The 18,414-nt window shown below is 43.0% G+C and overlaps 2 protein-coding genes across 3 annotated transcripts in view; one reads left to right on the forward strand and one right to left on the reverse strand.

The window, feature by feature from the left end:
* Window positions 1-16,799, forward strand: part of LOC109529110 (syntaxin-binding protein 4) — a 55,522-nt gene extending 38,723 nt beyond the window's left edge. The window contains exons 12-22 of one of the 2 annotated variants that reach the window (XM_019892287.1): window positions 1,047-1,070; window positions 2,532-2,620; window positions 7,502-7,598; window positions 10,343-10,470; window positions 10,572-10,664; window positions 11,791-11,856; window positions 11,969-12,166; window positions 14,359-14,475; window positions 14,718-14,767; window positions 14,846-14,976; window positions 16,280-16,799. In XM_019892287.1, coding sequence (XP_019747846.1) covers window positions 1,047-1,070; window positions 2,532-2,620; window positions 7,502-7,598; window positions 10,343-10,470; window positions 10,572-10,664; window positions 11,791-11,856; window positions 11,969-12,166; window positions 14,359-14,475; window positions 14,718-14,767; window positions 14,846-14,976; window positions 16,280-16,326 — 1,040 coding nt within the window. In that variant the 3' untranslated portion in view covers window positions 16,327-16,799. The remainder of the gene's footprint in view (window positions 1-1,046; window positions 1,071-2,531; window positions 2,621-7,501; window positions 7,599-10,342; window positions 10,471-10,571; window positions 10,665-11,790; window positions 11,857-11,968; window positions 12,167-14,358; window positions 14,476-14,717; window positions 14,768-14,845; window positions 14,977-16,279) is intronic. The other variant, XM_019892297.1, reaches the window with a different exon arrangement.
* Window positions 16,800-17,182: 383 nt separating this feature from the next.
* rrn3 (RRN3 homolog, RNA polymerase I transcription factor) overlaps window positions 17,183-18,414 on the reverse strand; it is a 23,100-nt gene continuing 21,868 nt past the window's right edge. The window contains exons 16-17 of the mRNA XM_019892309.1: window positions 17,632-17,716; window positions 17,183-17,513 (exon numbers count right to left, since the gene is read on the reverse strand). Of these exons, the coding sequence (XP_019747868.1) occupies window positions 17,376-17,513; window positions 17,632-17,716 (223 nt within the window). The 3' untranslated portion in view covers window positions 17,183-17,375. The remainder of the gene's footprint in view (window positions 17,514-17,631; window positions 17,717-18,414) is intronic.

An 18,414-nucleotide genomic window follows, 5' to 3' on the forward strand; every position in this document is an offset into this window, starting at 1 on the left:
TATTTTTTTGTTTGTTTTTTTCTGCTAAGGGAAATTCATAAGGGAGCAAGTCCAAATAAATTCAAGCACTTTCAATGAGGTTACTAATCACTAAATTGAAAAACAGGGAACATCGAGATTTGGCACTAGGTGTGGAGGACAAGATTAATGTAACGCCCTCCGCCAGAGCACTGTGACCTGAGTTTGACCTGCACAGAGTTTAAAGCACACTGATTGACAGCTGGAGTTCTAGTGACATACTCAGGGAAATTACCAATCAGTATAACCCTTTAAATCTATAAAGTTTGTTTCAGTATTGTGGCTACCGTACATTAGGAAGGGATACTTTAAATAAAATGTATTATTATTATTATTATTATTTTAGGGGATGGTGTGCCTCTGACACACACAAAAAAAAAAGTCACAAAAAGTGGTTAATACAAGTCTTATTTTCTGCCATCTAATAGAATATCATTTAGTTGTTCTTTTTGTCACGGTAAATTTCTGGTCGAGATAAATTGGCATGGATACACTAACTGTTATACTAAACAAATACATTTCTGACCAATTTAGTGGCATTTGATATTTTCCCACGGCACAGCTTTAGAGCTCGCACTAATGTGCCCTTGAACACTGGTTGGAATCACTGCATCATGGTACCAAATGAATCCACTTTGACGCTCATCAGGTCAAGGTGGCATACAGGAGAGAATAAGATTACCAGAGCTTGTTGGACTCATAATCTAACATCTAAAGTAATAATTTAACAATAAATATAATGAAAGAGTTGTACATTGGTCAAAAAGTCATAACATGTGTCAGACTGCATTGTTATTGATAAACATGCAAAAACATTTGACATTTTCAGTCAAATTACAAATAATGAAATATACAGTGTAACTGACAAAATTGACTAGCCGCTTTTGCAAGGTATTTTTTTTCACCCTTTCAGGGACAACGGTTACTACAGTGGACGGCTTATCATGTTATCGGGTTACAGGCTTAATGCAAATAGAGTGAGCGTCATATGGCTAATATGTTTGTGTTTGTATTTTGCCTTCAAACAGCCAAGCAGACAAATATCTCCAATGGTAAGGGTCACACGTGGGTCCCAGAACCCACACGCCTCACATCCCAATCCTATTGACAAGGCTTACCACAGTCCAAGTTATTTTCTAGGTGGTTTGACCCCTTAGCTCCCTTTCAGACTCTTATTGGTTAAGCCAGTTGCTAGCTGTGACAGATGTCAGCACTTTCCAAAGAGGTGCCAAGATACACACGCAGAAGCAAAATACAGTGTTTGTTTTGGGAGGGCTGGGTTGCCCTGATTGGTCACATTAAATGAATCGAAATTTCAATTTGAGAACTTCTCATGTCAAACTATTTTTGCATCACTTAAAGAGCCACAACACAAAGCTGATGCAAAATCTACTTACACATGCACGCTCATCTCTTTAAGATGATCTCGCTGACGGCCGTCTTGTTACACTTTGTCTTTGTCACCCATCCTGAAACACAGCTGGGCAACAGCTCATCAGTGGTATGCAATCCTGTTAGAAAGATAAACCGGCATGTGCCGACATAGGTAAAGCCCTATATGCACGCGACTGTTTCAATGGGGGCGGGGGACGGTTAAAGATGAGCCACTAACAGAAAGGAATTTCTCCTCACATTTGTATCTTGTTTTTCAAATCTAAAACCCTGTGCAAAGATTAAAATCACAAGTTGAAAAGGCAAGAAAAAGTTCAAGATCAGGCAAGTTAGTAATGTCAGTACAAATAGACCAACCGGGACACACAATCTAAATTAAAATTGTCACAAACGGTTGTCGGGACTTGTACAATTACTATTAATACTTTTCACAGGTCGTACCATCACACGTTCTTCAAAGCGTAATAATTCGCGCAAGGTCAAATGTGCCTTTGTGGATGTTCACCCTTAATTGCACGAAAGAAAAGTGAATCATATGGACTGTGTGTGCAAGCAGGATTTAACGCACAGACTGTTGTCACGGCAGCAGGTCTGTCAGTCATCACCACCGGTTAGGGGTGGGACAGTTTAAATCCTTTGGATGAAAGGGAGGCAAGGTTTTCGCTGCTATCAGGTTACTCCCAGCAAAAGGACTGAGCACTTTCATAAACACACGCGCCCGCACACCCATCCACACACTGCAATGGCAGTATCAGTGCCATTGCCATAACAAGCAGACTCACAAATCTGGGACAGGGAAGCTCATCAAATTAGTATTAGGCGCTGACTGTCTGCTCTCCTGTTTTTCACCGTGTTCCCTCGCTCCCATCTACATAATCACTCATCTTTCCACTACTCCACTCTTTTTAATCATGTTTTTTTCCCCATCCCGCCCCCTCACACTAAAAAAAAAAAAAACCCTGATAACCGCAACAACCCTCTTCTCCAAAATCCAGATACATCCACTTGATTAGTCCAGATTATCGGGTGATATACCCTGTCTGTTATTGCCCAATCAGCTCACATACTATCCTTGTCCTTGAGCCACTTGTTTAACTCCATCTTTTCTTTTCCCTCTCTAGATTCAACCAATCAGAGTTCACCCACAAGGACCAAACCTAAGATCACACTCGACCCCTACATTCGGCTCAAATCAGACAAGTTGGATTTGGTGAGTCCGATCAGACATTTTTCCCAGCAATTGAAACCAGTTCTTAGGGACAGTACATTAACACTTTCAGGAACAGCGGTTACTACAGTGGACAGCTTATCCTGTTATCGGGTTCCAGCACAGGTGTCAAACTCAAGGCCCGGGGGCCATATCTGGCCCGCCACATAATTTTATGTGGCCCGCGAAAGCAGCTCAAGCATGTCAACTTCCATGATCCTTTCTAAAATGTAATTTTTTTAAAAATTCTCTTATGTAATGAATAAGAGATATATTCTAAGTGGGGCGGCCCGGTGGTCGAGTGGTTAGCGTGTCAACCGCACAGTGCAGAGGTTGTGGGTTCGATCCCAGCTCTGGCCTTCCTGTGTGGAGTTTGCATGATCTCCCCGCACCAGCATGGGTCTTCTGCAGGTACTCAGGTTTCCTCCCACATTACAAAAATATGCACCATAGGTGAATGTAACACATCCTGTGAGATTGTGAGTGTGAATGGTTGTACAGGTATATCTATGTGTGCCCTGTGTTTGGCTGGCAACCAGTTCAGGGTGTCCCCCCACCTACTGGCCGAAGACAGCTGGGATAGGCTCCAGAACCCCCCACAACCCTTGTGAGGAAGTGGTTAAAAATGACTGGATGGATGGCTGGATGGATGGATATATTCTAAGCATTTTCTTGTTACCAAACCCCTCATGATCGTAACTTAAACAATAGTTGAATCAACAGTTATTCTTGACTTCTTTATATGGTTTCAGTCATAACGCTCCTCTTAGTGAAACGGTTACTAAAATGTGGACCGCGCCAAAAATGAGTTTGACACCCCTGGGTTTCATCTCGCGTACTGGGGCATTTTACAGTACAGTATACTGAGATTTCACATGATCCCACTGCACCCTCTCTTGTTCTATTTCTCTGCTGCACTTAGTGTTGCTCTTTCAGTAATTCAACATTTTGGCTTGCATTGTAACAATTACATGGGTGCTAATTGAAAACACTTGAACCCATAAATGTTGACGTGGCTCCAAAATGTCCGAAAGAGAGCCCGGACCGGTGATAAAATGGCTGATGATGACACCCGTCAATGTGGCATTGTTTATTCGCGGTCATGGTAGCTTCTGTGAAGGCACCATTAATGCCTGTTTTGGAGCAACATTTGCTGCCATCCAAACGACGGCCCTGCTTATTTCAGCAAGATAATGCCAAGCCATACCCTGATAACCGCAACAACCCTCTTCTCCAAAATCCAGATACATCCACTTGATTAGTCCAGATTATCGGGTGATATACCCTGTCTGTTATTGCCCAATCAGCTCACATACTATCCTTGTCCTTGAGCCACTTGTTTAACTCCATCTTTTCTTTTCCCTCTCTAGATTCAACCAATCAGAGTTCACCCACAAGGACCAAACCTAAGATCACACTCGACCCCTACATTCGGCTCAAATCAGACAAGTTGGATTTGGTGAGTCCGATCAGACATTTTTCCCAGCAATTGAAACCAGTTCTTAGGGACAGTACATTAACACTTTCAGGAACAGCGGTTACTACAGTGGACAGCTTATCCTGTTATCGGGTTCCAGCACAGGTGTCAAACTCAAGGCCCGGGGGCCATATCTGGCCCGCCACATAATTTTATGTGGCCCGCGAAAGCAGCTCAAGCATGTCAACTTCCATGATCCTTTCTAAAATGTAATTTTTTTAAAAATTCTCTTATGTAATGAATAAGAGATATATTCTAAGTGGGGCGGCCCGGTGGTCGAGTGGTTAGCGTGTCAACCGCACAGTGCAGAGGTTGTGGGTTCGATCCCAGCTCTGGCCTTCCTGTGTGGAGTTTGCATGATCTCCCCGCACCAGCATGGGTCTTCTGCAGGTACTCAGGTTTCCTCCCACATTACAAAAATATGCACCATAGGTGAATGTAACACATCCTGTGAGATTGTGAGTGTGAATGGTTGTACAGGTATATCTATGTGTGCCCTGTGTTTGGCTGGCAACCAGTTCAGGGTGTCCCCCCACCTACTGGCCGAAGACAGCTGGGATAGGCTCCAGAACCCCCCACAACCCTTGTGAGGAAGTGGTTAAAAATGACTGGATGGATGGCTGGATGGATGGATATATTCTAAGCATTTTCTTGTTACCAAACCCCTCATGATCGTAACTTAAACAATAGTTGAATCAACAGTTATTCTTGACTTCTTTATATGGTTTCAGTCATAACGCTCCTCTTAGTGAAACGGTTACTAAAATGTGGACCGCGCCAAAAATGAGTTTGACACCCCTGGGTTTCATCTCGCGTACTGGGGCATTTTACAGTACAGTATACTGAGATTTCACATGATCCCACTGCACCCTCTCTTGTTCTATTTCTCTGCTGCACTTAGTGTTGCTCTTTCAGTAATTCAACATTTTGGCTTGCATTGTAACAATTACATGGGTGCTAATTGAAAACACTTGAACCCATAAATGTTGACGTGGCTCCAAAATGTCCGAAAGAGAGCCCGGACCGGTGATAAAATGGCTGATGATGACACCCGTCAATGTGGCATTGTTTATTCGCGGTCATGGTAGCTTCTGTGAAGGCACCATTAATGCCTGTTTTGGAGCAACATTTGCTGCCATCCAAACGACGGCCCTGCTTATTTCAGCAAGATAATGCCAAGCCATATTCCGCACATTACAACAGCATGGTTTTATAGCCCAAGAGTGCAAATGCTAGACTGGCCTGCCAGCAGCCCAGATCTGAAACTTAAGTAAAATATGACGACGGGGATCCCGGATTGTTGAGCAACATCAAGCAAGTATGGGAAAGAATTCCACCCACAAAGCTTCAACAATTCATGTCCTCAGTTCACAAATGCTTTTTGAATCTTGTTAAAAGAAAAAGTGATGCGGTAAACATGCCCCTGTCCCATCTTTCTTGGAATGAGTTGCAGACAAATTCAAAAGGACTGAATATTTGCAAATATATATATGCATTTAACTCATTCACTCCCAAAGACGTTTTTAAACGTCTTTTCAGACTTGGTCTAGAATTGGCTGGTACTGAATGAGTTAATATAATGAACCTTAAATATCATGTCTTGTCGTGTAATCAATTGAGTATCGGTTGAAAATGATTTGCAAATAATTATATTCTGTTTTTATTTACATTTTTTCACAATTGGAGTTTTATAATACCTGTATAGTGAAGCCATTATTTAGCTATGTGCATTATCAGCTTGACGACATATTACGAATAGACACACTTTGACTATGATGTGACCTCACTTTGAACTGCCTCAGCGACGAGACTAATTTTGACACCTTTGCAGACTAATACGAGACAACGCTGTGCATGCATCCCCTTGCTGACTTGCGGTTTCACACCCACAGTCTTATTCAAACCTGCTAGAGACGAAAGTGCTGCAACAGTTATGTTATTCGTAGATGAAACTATTGGAACAATTTTTGGAGAAATGAAAGCGCTGCAACAGTTATGTTATTAATAAATGAAAATATTGGAAAAACTTTTGGAAAAACGAAAGCACTGCAACAGTCATCGGAAAACCGAAAGTGAAGTATCAATTCAAAGCTACGCCCTGTTTAGAGTATATAAGACTTGCCTTGAGATAGTGCTTTTGTGCATTTGTGCTCTGACCACAACCATTGTTTGTATCACACTTGTGCCCGGAACGTTCTCATAAAATCTTCATGAAACAACTTCTCCATTCCCAGCCTCTGATTTCACACATTAAGTCAACCCGAATTCAAACGAACACGCGGAGGACGCAGAGGACGGCGAAAGGATTCCGCCGCAACCACAACATCCTCTCCCTCCCTCTCCCAACAATAGTAAAGTATTATTGTCAAACAAAATATATCCTGGATTGTTCTGGCTATGTTGGGAAAGAAAAAGGAAATCAGTCGCCACATGAAGTGAACCCCGTGTTTGTTGAATGCAAGCTTTGAAAACTGTAACTCTATCAGGACCTTTGATGTGTGAGTTCAACTTCTTTCATGTCTTCAGACTGATTGTACTCAGGGAATTTCTCTCATTCTGATAAACTCACTTGCAGCTTCTTTTTTCTGTTTTTCCTCTTTTGCACCCTCTTCCAGCCCCAAGCTCTTTCTCTCCTCATCTAACTATTGATCTTTCTCGCAATCTGACTCTGCCGGCTCTTTTACTCTAACACACTTCAATTGAGTTTTCACCATACTCGATTCGCACTTGATCTCGTGGTGCCTGACGCTCACCCTTGCCTTCAAAGGTCACATCGCTCTGCGGTTCTGTACCTGCTGTGACTGATTCAGCCGTATGGGCTGCTTGTTGTTGTTTTGTGTTTTGTCAAGATCCCACACAGATGGAGCTGAGCCCCCCGTTTACCAATTTGTTCATAAGATTAGAGAGAAAACGTTTCAATAGTTCAGTAGTAGTTAAGTAATAGTTCAGGAGTATATGACAAACCTTACATGTACACTGCGAAAGAACAAAAAACAATTTTGATGGTATCCTTTGTCTGTCTGTATTAAAAGCAAATATAACTGTATAGGGCATAAACCATACATTCAAATCAACATTTATAAAGGAGAGATAACCATTCTGCCTGAGACCTTAATGCAACTTGCGATTGGATATTTACATCTGCATGTAATCCTCATCAGCCCTGCATGGATAATGGTTGACAATTTTGCTGAAACTATGAAAAATGTGTTGATTATGATGTCATTTTGAAGACTGTTTGTGCTGTTTGCTCTTTTTGTGTTTTAAATGTATATCCATTTCTTGTTCCAGCTTCTTGGTATGTCATCAATATGCTTGCCAATATGCATAATCATCTCAAGCCTGACAAGTGGCGCTTCTGTTGTTGCAGTGATTGTCTTCACGTTAACTCTGTTTATCACTTGCAGGCTCTGTCCTTTCTCGGCTTGGATGTCACGGACGAGAAAAGAAAGAAGTTACGACAGAGCCTGACGACAGACCCGCAAGGCACTGTGGCCTACGGAGGTGAGTCCCTCATAAACACACACGCACACGTGCAAACGGATAGCTGCTTCGAGTTGCCTCAACTGCAAGTGACAGATCCGTGTTGAAACGCTGTCAAATCGCAACTCCATTGTGATGGCTGGATGTCACTTATTGGTTGTGGCACTTGTGCGCGATGTCACGTGGAGCCGTAAGCCTGTTCTGTTTCTGTAGCTTTGTCTGAAAACGTGTTGAATTTGAAATACCCGTTACCGTATATGCAAAGAAGGACCTATGAAACACCTTCAAAATAATACCTTGGTGACACAACTGCGCCAAAACAAGGAAATCACGATCTACCCGCACCAGAAGCCGTGGTTGATTTCTGAAGGCTACTGATGCTACATTCAGGACATCAAAACATCTGAACGGTAGCAGGAAGAATCAAGAGGGCTAAAATCTCAGAAAATCCAGGGCCACTTCAACTCCAATGATGCTTAGAGCACGTGCAAAGGCATGAACGTGCATCACAAACGACACCAAGGATGCTCAGTGCTCAAAAGACCCCTCTCTGCCCGATGCCCTCAGCAAGTTTGTCTCCCCGCTTCAAGGACCCCAGCAACAGCACCCCGAATGTCAGACTCATGGCACCACCCGATAAACACGCAGCCCCGCTTGTCCCCAGCAGACGTGAGGAGAACGTTGTAAAGTTTAACCCCCGCAAAGCCGAAAGACCTGACAATATCCCAGGGCAGGTACAAAGAGACTGTGCCCATCAGCTGTCCAAGATACTAACAGACATTTTCTCTCTCGCTCCAACGAGCATCTGGCCCACCCTGCCTAAAAACTTCCCCCATCACCCCCATACCTAAAACCTCCACAAGGTCTGAATGACGAGCGGCTGGTAGTCCTCGCTCCGATAGTCATGAAGTGCTTTGAGAAGCTGATCATGGTGCCGATCAAGAATTACATCAACATCTCTACGAACCCTGAATTTCTCCTCCGTTTTCAACACCATCATCTCACAGAAGCTGATGCAAAAGCTGAACATTCTTGGGCTGAGTTCATCCCCGTCTCAGTCAGATCTCCACAGTACCATCACTGGCTCAACCCACAGAGTTGTGTGCTGAGCCCCCCGCGGTTCACACTACTGACCATATGACTGCTCTGTGAAATTCCCAAGCTGTCTTTCAGTGAAGTTTACAGATGCCACAGTGGTAGTGGGATGCATCATGAACCCCAGTGCATCAGAGTACAGAGAGGAGTATAGAACATCTGGCGTTCTGGTGCAGAAACAACCTTTGCATTAATGTGAAGAAGACCAAGGAGATGTTGGTGCACTTAAGGAAAAACAGACACCCCTTTTTTCCTCTGCACATCCGAGGAGCAGCAGTGGAAGTGGTTTCCAAATACTTAGAACCTTGAAGTCCACCTTACCAAGGACCTCACCTGGAGCCGAAACACTTCCTGTCTACAGAAGGCGGCTCACCAATGTCTCTGCTTCATCCAATAGCTGTGATGTGCTGGATTAGGGAACTGTTTCATGAGGAGCTTCTCTAGAAGTGTGTGGAAGAGCGTCCTCAGCACCATCATCACCATGTGTGGCTCCCGAAAGGAAGGCTTTTCAAAAGATGGTAAAGGCGGATTTGGGGAAACGGCCTCCCTGCAACTCGAGACGTCTTCACCAGCGGACCAAGCCCACCCCGCACACACCCTCCTCCATCTCTTCCCCTCAGGAAGGAAGCTAAAGAGAATCCAGAGCAGGACCACCAGGCTGAAGAAGAAGCTTCTCTCCGTTCCGCAAACTTTCAGACCGTTTAACTCACGCACTGCTCTGGAGCCCCGACATCAGTAATGCCTGTTCATCCTTGCACATTGAACACTTTGTTCTTGAGCACTCAGCAACCGACTGGTTAGCACATTCTCCTCACAGTTCAGAGTTCATGGGTTCATATCCGGGCACCGGGCTTCCTGTGTGGAATTTGTACAGTATGCTCTATCCATGCTTGTCTGGCTTTTGTCCGGGTTCTCAGGTAGCCTCCCCCAATCCAAAAACATGCATGGTATCTTAACTGAACTCTATAAATTGGCCATAGGTGTGACTGTGGGTGTGTTTAGGCTGTACCCCGCCTCTCGCCCAAAGTCAGTTAGGATAGGTTCAAGCACACACCCGATCCTCTTGAGCATAAGCGGTATGGATGGATGCATATAGCGCAACGTCTTTTTATTACTCACTGCAAATTAGCCCCTACTTTGTTTGGTAATCTGAAACATTTCAGTGCAATAAAGATGAAGGAAAATCAGAAATCAGGAACACAGGGCACATGCTTTTTCACTCGTGGATGTTGGATTTATTTCTTAGCCATACTTTATTTTGTGATTTAACAGTAATGGAAAAAGCACAAATCCCTCCATCAATGTTCCATATCATGGTCATGGGGACTGACTTTTGGCAGGTGGCAGTACACCTTGCCTGGTATGTTTATAGTCAATATTCACATTCATACCTATGGATTTAACATGCATCGTTTTGAATGTGGGAGGAAGTTCCCAGGAACAAAACCCATTGCAAGCACAAGGAGAGCATGCGAGCTCTAAACAGGAAGGCGTGAGTAGCAAATACAACACGTAAGCAGGCAGCCCACTTCCACGGGAGCTTTAGCACTGATTATGTAATCAGAGTTCATCGTAACTTTACGATGCAAATAGAAGTGATATTTCCAAAGCATTTTGATTCGAAAAAAAATCTTACTTCTAACTGACATGCCCTCTCCGAACTTTATCAGAGTTTGTTGAGGCCACACGGACCATTTTCCAGGACAACTTGGAGGAGCTCAGTTTAGGTGCAGGTCCTTTCATGTTCTCCTATCACGAAGCAGCCAGTCTGATGGACACGTCGGCCTTCCACTCCCCTGTAAGCAGTCATCTCATCCTCATCCGAGTGACGTGTAGTTTATTCACGATGATCGCTATCTAATTGGACCCGTGTGTGTAAATTTGCGTTTGCGTCCGCAGACATATGAATCGGAGTGCAGCTACAACAGTGAGGAGCTGGAGCAGTTTCAGAGTGAGGTGAAAGAGCTGCAAACCCAGATGAAGCAGCTCAAGGTGAGCGCATGCTCGCTCTCAGACTGAGGCCATGGCCACACCAGCACGGCATACGCTGTGATGTTTGCAGCCTACAGTTTGTGTTGTGCAGCACACATAAAACTGAATCATATCATACTGTTTCTGCAGTCGAATTGAAATGGCGCGCCTCTCGAGTTTGGGTTTATGGGTTGATACCTTGCTAAAAACGTACCTCAACAAGACTAGCCTATCGTGCCACCCATGAGTGAGCAATCATGACCAAACCCCCCCCCCCCCCAAACTTGTTTTCACAAGTACCCGGTGAATTCCAGTGCTGTTTTTTTTTTTTTTCATTGATATTTATGACATACGATAACGAATAATTTTAATTACAGAACAGCTTTGGCTGTTTGATGATATAAATTCACAAGCATACATTGAACCACATAGCCACCCAAATGACCCATGCTGTAAAGATTTTTCTTTCTACCACACAACCACAACCCCCCCCCCCCCCAAACTTGTTTTCACAAGTACCCGGTGAATTCCAGTGCTGTTTTTTTTTTTTTTCATTGATATTTATGACATACGATAACGAATAATTTTAATTACAGAACAGCTTTGGCTGTTTGATGATATAAATTCACAAGCATACATTGAACCACATAGCCACCCAAATGACCCATGCTGTAAAGATTTTTCTTTCTGTTCATTTCATATTTTTGGATCAATTTGAAAGGGAAATCAAATGTTTAATTAATAATGTGTAGTAGATCGAAATACGAAGTGTGAGGTTTTATAATTTTGTATAATCTGCAGTGTCAGACAGTCAATTTGTATGTTCAGGTTTGTTCTGGTGTGTCACCCAACCTTATTTATACTGACTGCTGAGAAGTAAGGCCAAGCCTGACTTGAATGTTCTTTTTGTGACAAATCAGACATAACACAACACGCTACATTACATTGATGGAGTTTTACCATTCTAAAAGGCAAATCAATACAAGTCTATCAACTGGAATAGTACAAGTCAGTAAGTATGCACTACTTTAATTCATTGACCTTTTTCTCGATGCACACTATATCCACACTGTTCTTACAGTTTCTATCATTCAGTTCAATGAGTTGCATTTTTTTTTTTTTTTTGGCATGTTGTTTGTTTTGACAGGTGGTACTAAAGGACATGGAGCACAGCAAGAAAACGCTTGAGGATGAGCTGCAGAAGACCTCTGAGGTATGAGACAATGACACAAAAGGAGTGTCTCGTGCATCAGATGATATTTAAACGTGAAAACAAAAAGAATTTCCAGTTAAGAAGATACACTGACTACAGAGCATCCTTTCAGAAAGCGTGTTTGACTGTGGAGGAGAACGCCCGTCTGAAGAGCCGTCTGCAAGCAGCGGAAGCCGAGGTGGTGCAGCGCCACGCGAGCAGTGCCGAGCAGGACTACGAGGAGGTGATCCAGCTGCTTGAGGCTGAGATTAAAGACCTAAAGAACCAGCTGGCGAGCAAGAGACAAGCACGAGGAGGAGAGGCCACAAAAGTGAGTCTGTCAATCAAAGTCAGACTCTCTCAGTAACGCGTTATTTAAAAAAAAAAAATAAAAAAAACAGTCAAACACAGAGACACAGGACTCGTGCTGGATCTCATTAGATGATGCAGGGCGTTTTTTTTTTTTTTTTGTGAAAAGCAGCAGATTAGTTGTTCTTTCACACTACACACTCACACCCCAGCCAGCATCAAGTGTAATCCTCGCTCTTCCGTCGCAGCATAATTACATGGAACTCTGAGTGTTTTTTTTTTCTTCATTATATAGTATGTCTCATCGTGTCGTTTGTTCCCCTGTGCCATAAGAAAAGGCTCGATGCAGAGAAGGCGCAGCAGCTGATGTTCCGTAGTTCTAAAATAGGCTTGAGCGTTTCTATTCTGCATTCTTTCCTGCCTCCTCCCTCACCCGGTGGGTGCCTGCAGCATTGTCAGTCCCAGTGAAGCACACTCGCTCTGACTGAGCCGCTTGAGCCGCAGCCACAATATTCAGCGGCAACCTCGCTGTGATGAAGCAGAGGCTTTTCACTCATTTGCTCTCGCTCTCAGGCTCTCCCGCCTCACCACTCAGAGCTTTTCATCTCGAGCGCTAAATCCCTTGGTTTCACGCTGCCTCTCAGGGACCGGCGACCTTACTCCGACTCCCATTCAAATCATCAGTTGCAGTGATCTCTTGGCCCTTTGTTATTCCGCTCCCGTTGAATCGTTGGATCTCTTTCTTTGCAGTCCGAGCTTATCCAGGTGATCTGAAACGTTACGCTCCAAAAGTAATGGTACGGTGGGAACTGAACTCACTGCCAAGTCAAGCAATTGAACCACTATTTATTTATTTATTTGTTTGATTCATTGGGACAGTGCACAGTAATCAACACAAGAATAAACAGTGTAAATGCGCCGGACTTAGCATAAATGCTACTTTTCAGCCGTCGTCCCAAGGCAGGTTTCTAAAATAGCTTAGTGAGACACATAAAACTTTAAAATAGAAAATAAGTAATAAACAAACAGAAATACGAACTGAATAGGTAAAACATCATAAAACGGACAATACAAACAGTTGCAGCACTCCAGTGGATCAGAGATGTCATGCTCCAAATGTGCACAGGTCTGCTACAAACTAAGTTTGAAAGTAAACAAGAAGCTGTAGCGTCCACTACACCACCGGATAAGGTGACGAATGATTTCCCACACAGTTTGGGTGTACCGTTTTTTTTTTCCTTTTATACATTGGTGGACAAATGATTCTCCAAGCCTCTGAGTTCATTTTGCTGTTGCCATGAAAGTGCGCCCCCTAAAGGTCACCCCCTTTGTGATCATGAGCAGCCTTTATTTCTCAACGCTTTATTTAGCCGTTCTGCTCTTGTCTCATCAGTCTTTGAATTTTTGTGTCTCACCATTTTAGAATTTGATGGAATTCCAGTCTGGTCTTATATTCTGCCTTTTAATGAGTGCTTTGTAACCTCAGTACGTTTTGTTCATCAAGTCGTAGCACTCGTTGATTCAGGTACATTCTCTGCTGCCCCCTGGAGGTTTTTATTGATCTTTTCTTGACAGCTCTCCGCGTGTTTCTGTGAACAACGGTTTTCCTTAATCTACCCCATTCAACGTTTAACATTTTAATGTCATTCCGCGTGTTTCTGTGAACAACTGGGATGGTTTTCCTGAATCTACCCCATTCAACGTTTAACATTTTAATGTCACTTCATTCTTCAGAAAGTTACAAATGATTGTATTGGAATTTTTTTCCAGCTTCACAACTGTCTATCTTTCACCCATGGACAGTACTGGGAATTCAATGATCGTTATACTGATATAAATGTCCACCTAAGAGGCAAAACCCAAATCTGAAATCACCATCGATATTCACCAATATTTAGTGTTCAAATAATCATCTCAGTGGGCCACACATGGGCAACAGAATATGACAGTCAGTCAAATGTTCCAATAATTTTGTTAACATGAAAAATGGGCGCTCTCTTCCAATTTCTGTATGAGATCCAGAAGTACATTCCTAGAAATTAAAGCTCGAATGTTGATCATCAAACTCAAATGTATTCAAGCCCACAGCAAAAATAAATATGTCTTCAAAGTTAAAAGAATCACATCTTTCATTTCATAAGAGTCCATTGAGACTCTTTATATTGTTAATATCTGAATTAATTCATGGCGTTATGTGAAATGTGTTTTTGCCAGGAAGAGGTGCAGGAACTGAGCAAGAGGCTGACTGCCATCGACTGTCAGCTTCGGAAGTCTGAGGTCAACAGAAAACATCTTGAGATGTCCAATAAAAGACTGCTCGGCTTTGCACAGGTACAACACTCATGTGGAGCCAAAAGTTGTGTCATGATAATGAAAGGTACAATGGACTGGGCTGAACATTGGCCTGTACGTAAATATGATGCCAACACTACAATTGGCCATCCCCTGAATAACTGGAGTGATTTGAGTTTTATTGGGTGATACATTTTTAGCCCAATTGGAATGCCCCCAAACTGAGAGGAGTCTACTTGATTTGATGCCACCTAATTATTGTGCCTGTGCTCTGCCCTCAGAACGTCCACAAGGTATTAACAACACCCAGTCTGTTTGGAGGAGAACTTGGGTAAGGCATACATTCTTAACTCCGCTGTCTGCTGCCCCGCTGTTAATTTACTATTTTGCTTTCTGTTTTACGTCGCAGGAGCAACAGGCCGTCACCGGCTGCAGATAGTCCTGACACCTTGTCGCCTCTTCCTGATCCCGCTTTGCAGCTGGCTGTTGAGGCCAAAGAGCTGGTGCAGGGCGTATTCACCCTCCCCAATGATGACAAAGGTATCACGTGCTCTCAGCTGGTTAAAACAAAAAACATTGGCTTACCCTTTCAAAGCATCCATCCATTTTCCGATCCGCTTCATCCTCACAAGGGTCGCGGGGGGTGCTGGAGCCTATCCCAGCCGTCTTCGGGCAGTAGGCGGGGGACACCCTGAACCGGTTGCCAGCCAATCGCAGGGCACACAGAGACGAACAACCATTCGCGCTCACACTCACACCTAGGGACAATTTGGAGTGTTCAATCAGCCTGCCATGCATGTTTTTGGAATGTGGGAGGAAACCGGAGTACCCGGAGAAAACCCACGCTAGCATGGGGAGAGCCTGCAAACCCCACACAGGAAGGCCAGAGATCGAACTCATGACCTCTGCACTGTGAGGTTGACGCGCAAACCACTGGACCACCTCCTTTCTACGCAAATAAACGTGAACAACATTGTCACTTTTTTGTTTTATATCTGTCAGCCCAGCTCATATAAATGTGGCTCTCAAAGCAATTAAACATGCTTTGGAACTTTAATATTGTTTGGGGACCCGAAGAGCTATGGAACTACAATCTAATTTAAAAGCAGAAGTGTGACGAAAAAAAAGCGGGAAAAAAACACAGCTTCCATTTTGTTTGTTCAAGTGAGTGTAAAAAGGGTATAAAAATATATATTGCAAATTCTGAACATTTATTCATTACACATGAAAATTAAAAATTTTTTTGGACAGATTTTAGCAAGGGTCACGGAAGTTGACATATGATTTGCTTCCGTGGGACAGTCCAGATCTGGCTGTCCCCCCTTCACCTTGAGTTTGACCCCCGTGCGGTAATGCTACTAAAAAAAAACGGCTGCAGTTTGTCTCTTTTCTCCACTGGGGTGACATTTGAACAGTTTAGTTCCTGTTCACAGGTCACCTCTTCCTCATTGAGAAGACATTTTCTCAAGAGGCACATCCTGTCATTTCAAAATAAAATGAGCAGGTCACGGCAAGCTTGGACCTGACAACAAAATTAATTTAATACATTTGTTAGCGATTGGTGCTTTAAAGTGGATTCCATCTTAAAAAAACAAGTAAACAAAAATAGTAACTTTTCGGGCTGCACTTAAGCAAAATGGTAAATGACGATCATGTAGCAAGAATTTGCATTGCTACAATCAAAATGTTTTCTTTCAACAACATACTTAACACTTATAATTGCCAAAATTTGTATTTGTCCATTTCGTGCTCATCCCAAGATACTGAAACCTCTTGTCTTCCTTTCTCGATCTCGCATTAAACTTGATGTTTTCTCATTTTCCACTGACTGACCTGCAACCAGTGACAGAGGAGGAAGTCGCCCCAGATGTCAGCCCTCACTACATGTGAACCAAAATGCCGACCGAGGAAGAACGTGATCAAGAATAAAGCTGTGCAATCAGACACCCCAAACCACCCGGACACTTGCTGGCCCACCCACCTTCTCAAAGTAAAAATTGATTTCAGACACGGTTCCTAGTGACAGACGGAACACAATCATTTAATGCCAAAGCTCACAACAAGTATCCATCCAATTAGACGTCCTTAGTTTCCAGTACGGCTTCTGCAGATGGACGCAACCAAAACTTGATGCATCTCCCCTTCTCTGGACTTTTGACGGACATCTTGTTGACTCTTGTTTAAACTTATGTTGAAGCATGACCCCAACAAACAGATATTACAGACTCAAATGTTTCTTCCTGACCTATTTTCTACCCTTTCAACAAACACATCCCATCGCATGTAAAGGACAATCGAAATTCATGAGACTCCATAATAACACGGCCTCATCTGCTTCCTCTGTATGACCAGCTAAGAAAAAGTACTAAAACCTTGACCCCCCCCCATTGTTTTACATCTTTCTCCCCATGTGAATTGAAGCGGCGCAAGATTTAGCGTTGGTACACAAGACCAACAAGCGCATCGTTTGTTCAGTCAACATCACTGTATGTCGTGAGGGATGTTGTTGTACAATAAGGAAATCGCTGACGTAGCTCCTGTTGTGTAATCGTGTTGTTGGTAGTCAAGAGTCTCAACAGCCTTCCATCATGCTTCTGGCTATTTTTATGAACAATGCACATACAGTAGAAACCGATATTGTCATTTTCCTGTCATTCAACCAGACTGAATCTTTGTTGTGGCCTCATATTCTTTCTGTTAACAGTTTTATAATAAAGGAATAACTGAGAACTGGACTGTCTCATGATTCATATTCAAATCAGAAGTCTACGACTCCAGAAACAAGGCCATCGTTTTGTGCATTTTTTTGACCTTAATGACTTCTTCAGATGCAATAGTAGTGGGAGACTTACATACATACACCATTTTAAAACCAAAACAAGTCCTTTGTCCTTGAATAATAGTACGGGCTGGTCCGGCCAAGAGTCGGTGACGCAGCACTAGCAATGTCTCTGGAAAGAGACGGGGGGTGAGCCGATACTGGGGTTTGAGTCCAAGGAGTTGGGTGTCATTCCGACAATGCCATCACCCTGGGGCGTCTCTCCACACAGGAAGTCGAAGTCATCCTCTTTCGAGCCCTGGCAAAGCAACAGCGGTGACTGTGTTCATCATCATCATCAGTTGTGGTTGTTTTTTTTTTTCCTTCCAATTGTTAATCTTTGGGAGCATGTTGATCTGATCCTCCAGTCATCATACCTGGTGGACTGTTTTATTGGCGATCAGCTCTGAGTCTGCTGGCTCCTCCCACGCCTGATAGAGGGGCTCGATGAACTTCCCAGACCTGCGCACAAAACAAAGGTTGCATTCCAGGTTCAATAAACACACAAAGATGCTTTTTAAGTTGTGGAAAAGAACACAAGTTTTGCTTCTGGGCTCTTCCGTCAGTTGTGAAATGTTATTCCATTCAAATCAACACTTCATCAGTATGAGCTGGTCAGTGTGCGTGTAAATATTCCAAAGACTGAAATCACCTCTTTTGTTGGGTTTGTTAATTTGTCAACTGTGTTTCGTATCGAAATGAATTATTTATTTATGATGTGACTGAATTACCGTATTGGCCCGAATATAAGACGGCCTTGATTATAAGACGACCCCCTCTTTTTCAAGACTCAAGTTTGAAAAAAGATTTTTTGAACACCAAATTACTTTTTATACAGAAAATAATTACAGTACATCTGAAACAAATGATTATAACAATATATTTGAGGGGAAAGAGCATGTTATTTTGCCTCATTCAAATCTAAAGTGCAATCACATTCGTAAATGAATGGCTTCTGGTTTTTGAAATGTAAATTACATCATAACTTCTCCTAAACTGTCGGTTAACCTGGCCGATCTTTGACCCACTTTTCTCCAGATTTTCACTACGTTTCTCCATTTTCTGTGATCTCTTCTATTATTTTCTTCTCTTTTCCTTCTTACCGCTATTTTTTATTTTTCTTCTTCGTGCTACCGCTATTTTTATTTTTATTCTTCGTG

Source organism: Hippocampus comes, unplaced genomic scaffold (genome assembly GCF_001891065.2).
Source record: "Hippocampus comes isolate QL1 unplaced genomic scaffold, H_comes_QL1_v1.1 scaffold257, whole genome shotgun sequence".
Taxonomy (NCBI): Eukaryota; Metazoa; Chordata; class Actinopteri; order Syngnathiformes; family Syngnathidae; genus Hippocampus; species Hippocampus comes.